Below are 13,542 nucleotides of genomic sequence, written 5' to 3'. Positions count from 1 at the left end.
TATGCTTTTTATATTTTTAATAGTGTGTCACACAAACAACAAATATTGTCAAAAAAAGTAAGAAATCTTTGGGGGTGCTTTGATTCATTTTGGGGGTGCTGAAGAAACCAAAAATGGGCTAAAATCGCCCCAGGTGGTATTGTAAAGCGATTTGGGTGCCTTGAAAAGCGCTATATAAAATCCAATCCATTATTATTATTATTATTAAATTAACTGTAAATTACATTGCGATGAGCTCCATTCATATAGTTCTATCACGTGCACGTGTAAACGCACGTTGACAACCGTAACCATGGCCGCCGAGGGTATATAAATGCTGCACAAGGTTCCAATCTTGTTTACACTTGCTCGTGGACTTGTTTCGACCTGCTCCAACCTCAGCCTGTGGAAAGCTAAGTTTTGCAAACATTTTACTGAAAGCGGATTTTACTTGAAAGCGACAACAAGTACTTCATCTGTGGATCGTTTGTACTTGTTTTTGTTTTTCAAGTTTGAAGATGGCTCGCCGTGGACCCGGACTCCTCGACAGTCACCTGGACTTCGCTGCAGGTACGTTTGAAAGTTTCTTTAAATTTAAATGACTGTAATAATTTAACAAGTTCCAGTGTGAATATCAAGTTTTAACGTGATCAAATATGTGTATTCCAAGATTGTTTCCCGTAAATTGTTTGTATGCTTTAAATTTTCCGGGAGAGGTGTAGAAATTATTAACGACTGGTGTATGAATATGAAAAAAAAAGGTATTACTTTGATTTGAAGGCTTCAAATTTGACACTTTTCTTTAAAATGAAATGGTTAAAAATAGTTTAATGGACTAAAATTTGTAAAATGCCCAAAAATCAGTTTCTGCGGTAACAGCATCTTCAAGATGTCATGGCGTCAGAACACGCAGGTGTAAACACACAGATCCAGGTCCCCTCCTAACATCCTTTTCTTCTCCGGATCAAAGGCTTTATTGACATAAACTATATTTTTTACTCTGCTGCAAAACACAAAGATAAAAAAAAAATAATAATAATAATATCAAAAGAATATGAAAACAGTAGTAATAATGGTATTAAGACCTATCTTCTATTACGGTAATGCTTTTAACCTTATTAGATAGCAGAGAGAGAAATTGTACACAGGGATATTTACACAGGGATAGCATGTTTACCACAGATTAGATGTATCTGTCCTTATGGCAGATACAGTCCTTGTGCACATTTCTAAAAATGTGGATTCTGAGTTAAGAGTTTCTGTTTGTTTGTTTGTTTGTTTTTCACTTGAGCATCATTTTCAGACATACCTGCAGAGCTTTGTGTGTGTGCAATTTTTACTCTTGCCAAGGAGGTTGTGTTTTTATTTTAAAAAATATATTTTATATATTTAGGACATGAGATTGGTACATGTGGTCTAAATGTTACATTATGGTTTGCATCCACATATTTAACCTATGAGCTTTTTTCAAAATGTGTGACATCGTGAATTGTAAATAAAACAGGAGAATGAGCTGCATGGTTAGTTATAAATTTACTGTAGTATATTTATATAATAAGTTACTCATGTCCGGCTATTTACAAATCAATACCTATTATCCATTACCTATTCCAACATAGTGTTTGCATAAAGGCTTACAAAGAACAAATAAAACAAATTGAATGTACACAAAATACAGTGTCATATATAGTGTCAATATAGTGTCACCTTAAAAGTACACAGAGTGAGCTGCCTTGGTGGAGGTTTGGTGGTCTTCTATTAAAAAACTTCACTTAAAGATTGAACAAGTAGAAGTGTCATTCAGTCTGACATAAAATGCTTTCCTCTCATCCTCTGCTCAAACTAACAGATGTAGGTCTGTTGCTTTAACACTGGGTGTCTATTACATTCCTAATGTTATTTTAAAAATTGTTTCTTCACAGGGCGTCTTGACTATGTGGTTGAACGCCCTGCTCAGGACACTGATACCCAGCGTATCAGCGAAGGTGAGTATGGTGAGTATTTTTTCCCTCTCTCACCCTCACCCTCTTCTCATGAAGCACCAGATGCTGATGACGGTGAACAGGAAGGTGAGTACCCCCCCTACCTACCTGTAGACGATGAAGAGGTGAGTGAACAGACTGACAATTCATCTGACTGGAACGACTCAGAAGAGTGGGGGGATTGGCTTAGCGATGACTCGGGGTATGACACCATGGATGAGAGTGATGATTCCCCTCTCATCCGGGAGCACCCTCCAGAGCCGTTTTGGCACGATTGGCAACATCCTATTGCTCCAGGTGCTGCCCCTATCGCCATGCCGCCTTTCGGCCAGGCCAACGCCCCACTCTTCTCTCGAGTTGTTGCCCCAGTTGGTGATCCACCAGCTGCTCCTCCCTCAGCTGCTCCCTCTGCTGCTCCTTCCTCAGCTGCTCTCTCATCTGCTTTCTCAGCTGCTCCTTCCTCTGCTGCTCCATCCTCAGCTGCTCCCTCTGCTGCTCCCTCTGCCGCTCCTTCCTCAGCTGCTCTCTCATCTGCTTCCTCAGCTGCTCCCTCTGCTGCTCCTTCCTCTGAAAAGAGAAGCAGAGAAGACATCTGCACCGAAGAGGTAAGTGCAAAGAGGTGCAAGGTAAGTGACCAGTTTGATGCCCCTTCAACATCCTCAGGTTGTTTTGGAGTCAGATGTTTCTGGGAGAGGCTTTTTAACCTTTCCCTTGATGACAGTGACTCTGATTAGTTTATGTTAGAACGTGTTTTTAAACTTTGTAACACTTAAGTTGGCCTTTGTGTTTTGCAGTGTTTGTAAATATCTTTTACTTTTTAATTAACTTTGTAATGTTTAAGTTAAGCCTGTTTGTAACACAGATATAAGAACATCTGACTCGCACATGTGAAATGTATTGTTTTTTTCTTGATATGTGACATTAATATTAATATTACATTGTGACTGAAAGGTAGTTTTTTAGTTGTTATTACTTCTTTCTTAATATCACAGGTAACTTTTTAAATGAATAATATAAGTTTTTCCCAAGCCCTAATTCACCATGCAGGACAAAGGTAAGTCTGTACTTAATGTCAACACAAATAAGTAGAAAAGGTTTAAAAATGATGCAGTGAACTGACTGTAGTCTCTTGTTTTTACATAAGGTATAGCCTGTGGCTAAGAATTCAACACTTCAGACACTCAACGTCCAAGATGGAGCTAACACCCCACCCAGAAGACAGCCTTACCCCGACCAACCCGATGAGAAGGATGGATGACCAAGTGAAAAACTGGAGAGTGGTGCTGTGTTCCAACTATGTAAGTTATCACCTCACATTGACAACAAACTGCCTTGAAGACGAAATTCTTCCAATAGTTGGTATAAATCATCATCCTATGTCAGCAGCACTGTAGGTTTAGGTTTATTTATATTTTTCATGTGTATACGTTGGGTTTAAAATTGCTTTTTAACAACATACTGCAGCTACCAACAATGAAAATGCTGTTTTGTGTTAAAATGACGTCTTTCTTGTGTTATTGCTTTGCAGGGAAGCTGAGAGTGGACAGAGCTGCACAGAGGACCAAAGATCCACTCTCAGCACTTCATACCTGACTGGCCACAGCACCACCCCTCCCCACCCAGGGTGAGGAGGGTCCTGACCCCGCCTGCACAGAGGGAGTTGTGAACATGCACTTCTGTATCGGTGGGTTTAGGATCCTCCTCACACTCACACGGATGAAGACTGTCACTGGAAGATGTCTCCATTGCATCAGCAGGACGTAAGCATTTGTAAAATATTACAGTTTGTGATGTTTTATACATATTTTTATTGCATCATTTCAAAGTAGGAGATATAAAATAAACCAATTTTCATAACATTTTCTGTGTATTTAGTTGTTTTCTTAATAAGTTATTTGGAACATCATTGCAACCTGTCAGCTTTTTATTGAGGATTTAGAAAGTTGCTGGTGGCCCGAGTGTGTACAGTGGGGTGTTGTTTTTGTCACATGGTGAAAGTGACCTCATGGGGAGCAAAAAGAACAACTGAACAAGTTGGGGATTCACAGACTTTGGTAATTGCTAAAAAGAAATTAATAAAAATTGTTCTGTGTGAACTAAAAGCTCAAATATAAACCATCCTGACACTGACACAAATGATCTGCTGTTTATAAGCAGGAGATTGTTTCCATGAGCCTGGGTGAAGGTCATTTGCATGAGTTTAACCTCCTGGTCAAAAACTTGCATGACTCTGTTATCACTCTAACTTTCTTCTGTTTATTTATTCATTTTTGCTAATTGTAGTAGATTAATATGTTCACCAACTGATTCTTGGCCTGAATGTTTGAATGTTTGCAGTTTCAGGTCCTACTGATCAGTTTTAAGTATTGTAGAAAGTGAGCAGCAATTTAATCGAGTCCTGGGATGAAATGGGACAAGAGGGTAATGTGACAGCCACATTAGTTCCCTTCCCTCGTTTAACAATGTGTAAGCAGACTGCTTTAACCTGCAATTTACTGCATGTTGTTAGGCTGCATGGTACAACCACAGTCTGCTAACCACCCGTGGTGATCGAAGGTTTTGAGGTCTTGCTTGAGCTACTGATGAAGTTTTATCAAAGCTTGTTAAGTTTCCCAACCACATTTCATCCTGATGGTCCAAGGCTTACATCTTTATGCTCACAGACGTACTTCTGTAATTAATGAGTGACCGATTTATTACTTTAAGTTACAGTGTGAGGGGCATTAATGAACATAAATCAGATTTAACTGGATTATGTGTTTAGGTCAAGAGACACAGACCTTCATCTTTAAGAGGCTCTTCTTGAATGTCTAATCACGATGTTTGTGTTTGTCTGCAGCATCACTGCAGCAGAGAGGGTATAACACAAGGCCACAGTCATGTGATATTCTTATTATTATATATAAAAAGGGTTCACAACTGAAAGTAAAAAGTAATGCAGTTAATGCACATTCATCTTAGTTGACATAAGCATAAAGACAATGTAAATAAGATATGAAAATAGTTTAAAAGTTATTATTTTTCATGTTGCATCAATGGTTGTCATTTTATTCACGAGAACTGCGATCTGTACAATACTAATCGGCTAGTTTCTGGGATCGATTGGTAGTGTCTCCAATCTCCACTAGGGGGCTTTCGCACATTCTCCTCATTGCATTAAACTACTCTGTGATATAACAACACAAAATCACTCTTGTGATTCTTTCCTTCCTGTTTTCAGGGGTGTAATAATGGCTGCATTCATTGAGGAACGTAGAGGAACAGTTAATATATGACAGCCTATATTTAGTAACATAGGGTCAGTGCAACACAACCAGGCACTTTTACATCAATAGCTCAATTAAGTCCAGCAATATTGTCAGAAACCTTTTGATACACAGACTTTGCTCATCTCATATAGATGATCGACATTAAATGCAGTCATGGGGGATCAGTTGGGCTTCAGAGGTGCAAACATAGTATGAAATTGATACATATAATGGCTATTATCTTGTTAATAATTTTCACCTCCTCACTACGTACGACTCTGGATACTGTAGCTCCAGTGAAAACTAAGGTCTCTAATCAGAAGTACCTGACTCCGTGGTATAATTCTCAAACACGTACCCTAAAGCAGATGACTCGTAATCTGGAGAGGAAATGGCGTGTCACAAATTTAGAGGATCATCATTTAGCCTGGAGAAATAGTTTGTTGCTTTATAAGAAAGCCCTCAGCAAAGCCAGAACATCTTACTATTCGTCACTGATTGAGGAAAATAAGAACAACCCCAGGTTTCTCTTCAGCACTGTAGCCAGGCTGACAAAAAGTCAGAGCTCTTTTGAGCCAACCATCCCTTTAACGTTAACTAGTGATGACTTCATGAACTTCTTCACAAATAAAATTTTTATCATTAGAGAAAAAATTACCAATAATCATCCCACAGATGTAATATTATCTGCAGCTACTCTTAGTACCATTGATGTTAAGTTAGACTCTTTTTCTCCAATTGATCTTTCTGAGTTAACTTCAATAATTACTTCCTCCAAACCATCAACGTGTCTTTTAGACCCCATTCCTACAAAACTGCTCAAAGAAGTCCTGCCATTGATTAATTCTTCGATCTTATATATGATCAACCTATCTCTAATAATCGGCTATGTACCACAGGCCTTCAAGCTGGCTGTAGTTAAACCTTTACTCAAAAAGCCATCTCTAGACCCAGCAGTCTTAGCTAATTATAGGCCAATCTCCAACCTTCCTTTCATATCAAAAATCCTTGAAAGAGTAGTTGTCAAACAGCTAACAGATCATCTGCAGAGGAATGGTTTATTTGAAGAGTTTCAGTCAGGTTTCAGAGCTCATCACAGCACAGAAACAGCTTTATTGAAGGTTACAAATGATCTTCTTATGGCCTCTGACAGTGGACTCATCTCTGTGCTTGTCCTTCTTGACCTTAGTGCAGCATTCGATACTGTTGACCATAATATCCTATTAGAGCGATTAGAACATGCTGTAGGTATTACAGGTATTGCACTGCAGTGGTTTGTATCATATCTATCTAATAGACTCCAATTTGTGCATGTAAATGGAGAGTCCTCTTCACACACTGAGGTTAATTATGGAGTTCCACAGGGTTCAGTGCTAGGACCAATTCTGTTTACATTATACATGCTTCCCCTAGGCAGCATCATTAGAAGACATAGCATACATTTTCACTGCTATGCAGATGACACCCAGCTCTATCTGTCCATGAAGCCAGATAACACACACCAATTAGTTAAACTGCAGGAATGTCTTAAAGACATAAAGACCTGGATGACCGCTAACTTTCTGCTTCTTAATTCAGATAAAACTGAGGTTATTGTACTCGGTGCTGAAAAGCTTAGGAATATGGTATCTAACCAGATTCTTACTCTGCATGGCATTACCTTGGCCTCCAGTAACACTGTGAGGAACCTTGGAGTCATTTTTGACCAGGATATGTCCTTCAACGCGCATATTAAACAAATATGTAAGTCTGCGTTCTTCCATTTGCACAACATCTCTAAAATTAGAAATATCCTGTCTCAGAGTGACGCTGAAAAACTAGTTCATGCATTTATTACTTCCAGGCTGGACTACTGCAATTCATTATTATCAGGATGTCCAAAAAACTCACTGAAAAGCCTTCAGCTAATCCAAAATGCTGCAGCAAGAGTACTGACAGGGACTAGAAAGAGAGAGCAGATTTCTCCTGTTTTGGCTTCCCTCCATTGGCTTCCTGTTAAATCCAGAATTGAATTCAAAATCCTGCTCCTCACATACAAGGTCTTAAATAATCAGGCCCCATCTTATCTTAATGACCTTGTAGTACCATATCACCCTATTAGAGCACTTCGCTCTCGCTCTGCAGGCCTACTTGTTGTTCCTAGAGTATTTAAAAGTAGAATGGGAGGGAGAGCCTTCAGTTTTCAGGCCCCTCTTCTGTGGAACCAGCTTCCAGTTTGGATTCGGGAGACAGACACTATCCCTACTTTTAAGATTAGGCTTAAAACTTTCCTTTTTGCTAAAGCATATAGTTAGGGCTGGACCAGGTGACCCTGAATCCTCCCTTAGTTATGCTGCAATAGACGTAGGCTGCCGGGGGATTCCCATGATGCATTGAGTTTTTCCTTTCCAGTCACCTTTCTCACTCACTATGTGTTAATAGACTTCTCTGCATTGAATCATATCTGTTATTAACCTCTGTCTCTCTTCCACAGCATGTCTTTTATCCTGTCTTCCTTCTCTCACCCCAACCGGTCGCAGCAGATGGCCGCCCCTCCCTGAGCCTGGTTCTGCCGGAGGTTTCTTCCTGTTAAAAGGGAGTTTTTCCTTCCCACTGTCGCCAAAGTGCTTGCTATCTATGCTATCTATCTATGAAGTGCCTTGAGGCGACTTTTGTTGTGATTTGGCGCTATATAAATAAAATTGAATTGAATTGAATTGAATATACTGCTGTGTATTGAAATTCCTCTTGTTTTGCATAGAAATACACTGAACAACATACAAAGCATAATACATAAAATAACATCTACCTGAGTTTTTTCTTTGTAAGAAGCCTCTCATGTCCATTGTTGTGTTCATCAGTACATAACTGAAACTGGTTTAGAGAGCTTTATTTAGCCGTGGAGGGTAACAACTGAAAATATGAAATAAACACACATGTAAGCTATGACTCTCTAAAGAAACAGCATTGTTGTTGTTCGGCTTTTCATTTCGCCATTTGTTGATTTACTCGAAGAGCAAGTAACTTAACATGGGTCAAGTGATCAGTTTGATATCAATCTTTCGTGATACGCCGTCATGTTTACATTATTTGTACAGTACGAATGATTTGCTTTGGTACCTGGTCAAACTTAAGCTTTCCTCTGTCTGCCTGTCTGCACTTCTCCAACAGCAAACTCGCAGGCAGCAGCTTCTCCCCCCTCGCATACATGCGTAAGTGCTGTGCTCAGTCGCCTAGTGCCTGAGCTCGGATCATACCAAAATTAGTGGGAATTTTTGTTCTTCTGCACATCGTACAGGTCAGCTGTTACATGCAGATTCCAGTTTTTACGGTGGAACATGAAAAAAAAAGCAAATTCCAGACTGTAACTGGCAGTGAAAAGCACAACATGTTCTGTGGATTGGAGGTGATTGACTACATGGACGTTCAGCCTGCAGCTGACGAGCTGTGATCGTATAGTGGTTAGTACTCTGTGTTGTGGCCGCAGCAACCCCGGTTCGAATCCGGGTCACAGCATTGAGGTGAAGCTTTTAAAGCAAACACAGCAGGTAAAGTGGAGCACGAGTTCAGAATTTAATGACAAAAAACTGCTTCCATAAAGTCTAAGGGATAAAGGCTTTGACTTCTTGATATGATTCATCAACGCTGGAACAAGGACATTTTTACATCATGTGTTCCTACACAATAGGTGGTACTTAAACAACTAAACATTTTCTTATATATTACACTACAATTTTTATTTGAATTAATACCAATTTTACTTTATTATTTTTATTTTATTTGAGAAAATGTGACATAACTTGATACAAATAGCTGTTTTTAAACATCATTTTGATTTTTTAAAAATACTTTAACCCTTTTTTTTGGCTGTATTATGTCTTTGTTGGAAATCTTCTGTTTAATCAAAAAAATAATAATTCAGTGTCTTTTACTGTTGCATGTCATCCATACTCTGACGGATTTTTTCAACAACTTTGTGAATAAAAATGTACAGGCACAAAGTCTGGTCAAAGTGTTCGTCCTAAACACGGTGCTGATCTCAGCTACCAGAAAGTCTTATCTGAAGCTGCTGTTTCATCATTACGAAATCTCAGGGTCACCCTGTGTTTTTCACCAAGCTGGGAAGGTTTCATGTTAAATGCTTGTGATGCTCTTGCAGTATAACAACATATTTACTGGAGCACTTCATATTTCTGTAATTCTTGTGAATGTGATAACTCAAGAAAGAAGCAACTTGGATTTTTCTCAACCTCGAGGTAAAAGTCAGAGGCCAAGTTTTCTGCAAATGTTCTTATGCGATAACTCGAGAATGAGGCAAAGTATACCTTTTAAATGGAAAAAATGAAAACACACACAAACAGCTATTTACCACTAAAAACATAAAGGTCCCCAACTACAAATCACAACCACTCTGTCGTGACCCGGATTCAAACCAGGATTGCTGCGGCCACAATGCAAAGTACTAAACTCTATACGATCACGGCTGCAGAGCAACTGGTCATCTGCGATCTTTATTGTGCTTTTTCCCTTATATCAATCTCAAAATCTGTGTCAATGATGCGCACATTTACGCACGTGGCACAGTAACAATATCTCCATTAACACAGGGGCGTCTCGTGGTCTGACGGTAAATACATTTTGGTGATCTTGTGCACATCGTACAGGTCAGCTGTTACACGCAGATACCAGGCTTTAACGGTGGAATAAGAAAATGCAACATCCAGACCGTAACTGGCAGTGAAAAGCACAACATGTTTGTAGTTCCAATGTTGATACGACCTAAACGTGTCAAACTTAAAATGTACAGTCCTGCTTAGTGGGTTTAAAATGGACTCCTGTGGATTGGAGGTAATCGACTACATGGACGTTCAGTGTGGAGCTGACCAGCCGTGATTGTATAGTGGTTAGTACTCTGCGTTGTGGCCGCAGCAACCCCGGTTCGAATCCGGGTCACGGCATTGAGACGAAGCTTTCAAAGCAAATACAGTGGAAACCTGACTTATGAAATTAATTCATTCCCGAGGGTTTTTTGTAAGTCTAAAATTTTCGTAAGTTGAAACACCCATCACGCCTTTTGAGCGAACGATAGGCTACAGGCTAATTGCTAACTGCAACAACAATATGTCGTTCAAGTGGAACAGCGAAGCGCAAGTACGAACGCCAAGGGGGTTGTCACATGATTCGGAAGGCATTGTGGGTTTGAATCATTATTCAATTACACATATGTTTCATAAGGAGTTGGAGCAGGTAGACAATCAGTCAATCAGTGCAGCCTGAAGGCATTAACTGACAAGTAATTCAGCAAAGCAAATACATGATCACGTCTTACCACAAGAGGATGATAAAGGCATTAAAAGGTACAGTCTTATCAGTTCCCAGAAAATGAAATGTTTTGGGAAAGTCGTTGCTTCAAAAAACAAAACAAAATACAAAAAATACAGTACTGCATCCTGTCTCAGTACTCAGGACGCAGAGTGAGAAGGCACCAAAAGATAAAAAGTGAAAACAATGAGTCACCACTTAAAATGAGATGCTCCCTTATTTGAAATCACAACCACTCTGAACCGGGGTTGCTGCGGCCACAACGCAGAGTACTAACCGCTTTACGATCATGGCTGCACAGCACCCAATCATCTGCATAATACATCATCAGATCACATCCGGCTTTCGTTGCACAATGTATGGAGCTCTCTGAGTGGTTGGTCAGACACCGGCTGTCTCCCAGCCTGGATTTTTGTAGCTCATAGCTTCGCTCTGCTAAGAAGCGTGTGCGCTTGTACAAAGGCCGTTCAGCCTCGGGATTTACACTCGGCTTGACATGGATATGTGAAGAATGAAGGGACCCTGCAGCGAAACGGAGAGCGCAACCTCTGACTGTGTGCCTGTTTATTCAGTCTGACCACCTGTTGAAGGTAACGCGCTAACATGGCTAACGCTAGCATCACCGCACGTAACTCTGTTATTTTAAGGTTATCTTAGCTTATGAAAATTTTACGTTGCAGCTGTACGAGCTAGCTACGTGTTTTGTAAGCTGCTGTGCTCTTCACAAATAAAGCTTGAAGCAGCTCAGACTGTTAGAACCAGCACTGAGTCCTGTTACATTTATACAGTGTTAGAGCAACGGCTGCAGCCTACAGCCTTTAAACTAGCGATTAAAATGCTGACAGTAAACTCATCAGTCCAGATGTTACCACATTACTTTGTGATACTTGTGAGTTAAAACAACTGAGACAGGCTGATTAAAATAACAGCTGTCAGTTCTCACATTCCTTATATCAAGACTGGAGACCACACTACTGATTTCAGTTCATTTAATATGTGAGTGCACAGATTCATTCTCAACTGGACATAAACGATGATCAAAGGTTGTATATATGATGAATTCATCAAATCCCAGCCTCTAACACAGTGCGCTGAATCTTAGCTCTGAATGTCCAGTATATTCTAATCAGTACAATTTAAGCATTCACTGAACCTACAGTATCTACACCTGTGTGGCAAATGTGTGGTAAAGACACAGATAAGGAAATTTAATTATTAATACAATATACATACATCATGAAAAATGAAAGCTGAAATTGATTCAGTTTAGTACTTTTCTCTGTGCTCTGTGATTATAAAGTTCTTAAATTCTGTGATATATACTGTAAATGATTTTCACAGAGGTCTTAAAGTACTTAAATCACTGCTGATAGTCTGGTTGTTAATTTTTTCACGTTTTTGTGTCTGTAGGGCAGTTTGATGACGATTTGGACTCCTATGGGAGATGAGGACACACCCACATCTGTTCCATACTGCAGCCATGGATGGTGTTATGGCTCTGAGATAAACAAACAAGAGAAATACCGATCAGCTGATCATTGATCAGTTTCATGATTGAAGTAGCAACAGGAGAGGGAGGGGGAGAGAATGAGAAAAGAAGAGGCAGCTGTGCAGCAAAGACACAGAATAACTCCAGCTTTGTGTCTTTTTCCATTGTAGCTGAAGTACGGGACAAACTGTGTTCCTTTTCAGCTTAATATGAAACGCGTAATATTTTCTCTGAATACAGGACGATTCCGTTTTTTACGGGACATTTGGCAACTCTACTAACTAACCTTATGAATAAAATAAAGTTCACTATCAGTAACATCATAGCACCCAGCTGTATAGAAACTCTATCATGCTAGCTAGTACACAGTACGAGTTATTGTAACTGACTGTAAAAAGTCAGCACAACAAAAGTAAACTCCACCTAAACTTGGTTCATATCTGACCCAGATAGACTGCAGGTCATAACTTCTTACTTGAAGTTCAGTTCACCTGACACTCAGACCGGCGGCCGCCTCGGGTCTCTCCTCCTCCCCTTTCTCTCATCCACCTGCTGGCCTCTGTGGAAGCTCCGCCATAGCCACCACCAAACAACTGAGTTATTTTTACACATCTGGCAACAGCTGGGCAATCCACCACCTTTCATTGTTTATACAGTTACAAAAAAAAGCCCCCAAACAAGCAAAAAAAAAAACATCGGCCCATAGAAACAAAAAATCACCCTACGGTTGTGCCATTAGTTAAATCTTGGCGTGCCAGCTGTGGCATGCGTGCCCAGGGTTGCCGACCCGTGGTCTACAAGATGTTGTGTCCTATCCAAAAGTTCTTTGCAATTTTACATTGAGAAACATTATCCTTAACATATTTGGCCCGCGTAAAGTACTATGGCCATCACTCTGTAATTGATAATTGTTTAAATAACCCATGTCTTAAGTCATTCCATCATACAGAAAATAAAAAAGCAGCGTGGATCACTTTTACATCACAAAATGTTAGAAATATAAGCCGTTCATAACAACCTGAAAGGTTGGGAGTTTAAAATGCAAGCCAATCGAAGCAGAAGACTATAATTTCACAGAGTATACGGTGTCTATTGTTGTGTAGACATTTATAAATAAGAGCTTAATAAAGACGCTTCATTTCTTAAGAAATATGCAGGTGGAGTGATCTTTATCAAAAGTGGAAGTTACATCTGTGGCTAAACCATTATGCACCACAACTTTAAAAATCTATAGTGCGTGGCTGTGTAAGTAAGGGGTGGCTTGCCCTTCTCGTCCCGCGTGTAACAAACCATCTGTTGGCAGTAGTGGATTTGACACCTCAGCATTGTGGAAGTGGGGAAAGATGCTTCTGGCTGAGCATAAGATTTCTGCTTACAACTTAGAATCTCAGTTCTAAATGAAGTTCAAATTCAAAACGCAGTCATTAATCTTCCAACTGTATCTTTCTGTTCTGACTTTGGAGTCCTTGTTTGTTTACTCAGTCGTACTTTGGGAGTCATACTATTTTGATACTGGGGAGAAAAGGGTAAGGTGTGAGAGACT

General features: G+C 39.8%; 1 protein-coding gene and 2 non-coding genes across 3 annotated transcripts; all 3 read left to right on the top strand.

The window, feature by feature from the left end:
- The first annotated feature begins 316 nt into the window (after nt 1-316).
- LOC146493772 (uncharacterized) lies at nt 317-6,136 on the top strand. Its single transcript, XM_085149590.1, has 3 exons — nt 317-549; nt 1,902-3,259; nt 3,490-6,136. The coding sequence occupies exons 1-2, from the start codon at nt 498-500 to the stop codon at nt 2,693-2,695; spliced, it is 846 nt and encodes a 281-aa protein (XP_085005716.1). The 5' UTR covers nt 317-497; the 3' UTR covers nt 2,696-3,259; nt 3,490-6,136.
- Nucleotides 6,137-8,632: 2,496 nt separating this feature from the next.
- trnah-gug (transfer RNA histidin (anticodon GUG)) lies at nt 8,633-8,704 on the top strand. The gene has a single exon. It is a non-coding gene; the product is annotated as a tRNA-His (tRNA).
- A 1,370-nt stretch (nt 8,705-10,074) lies between these two features.
- On the top strand, nt 10,075-10,146 carry trnah-gug (transfer RNA histidin (anticodon GUG)). Its single transcript has one exon. It is a non-coding gene; the product is annotated as a tRNA-His (tRNA).
- Nucleotides 10,147-13,542: the final 3,396 nt, after the last annotated feature.

This window comes from Neolamprologus multifasciatus, chromosome 22 (assembly GCF_963576455.1).
Source record: "Neolamprologus multifasciatus chromosome 22, fNeoMul1.2, whole genome shotgun sequence".
Classification (NCBI taxonomy): Eukaryota; Metazoa; Chordata; class Actinopteri; order Cichliformes; family Cichlidae; genus Neolamprologus; species Neolamprologus multifasciatus.
Note: the sequence above shows the minus strand (reverse complement) of the source record. Positions and strands in the feature narration are given on the sequence as shown.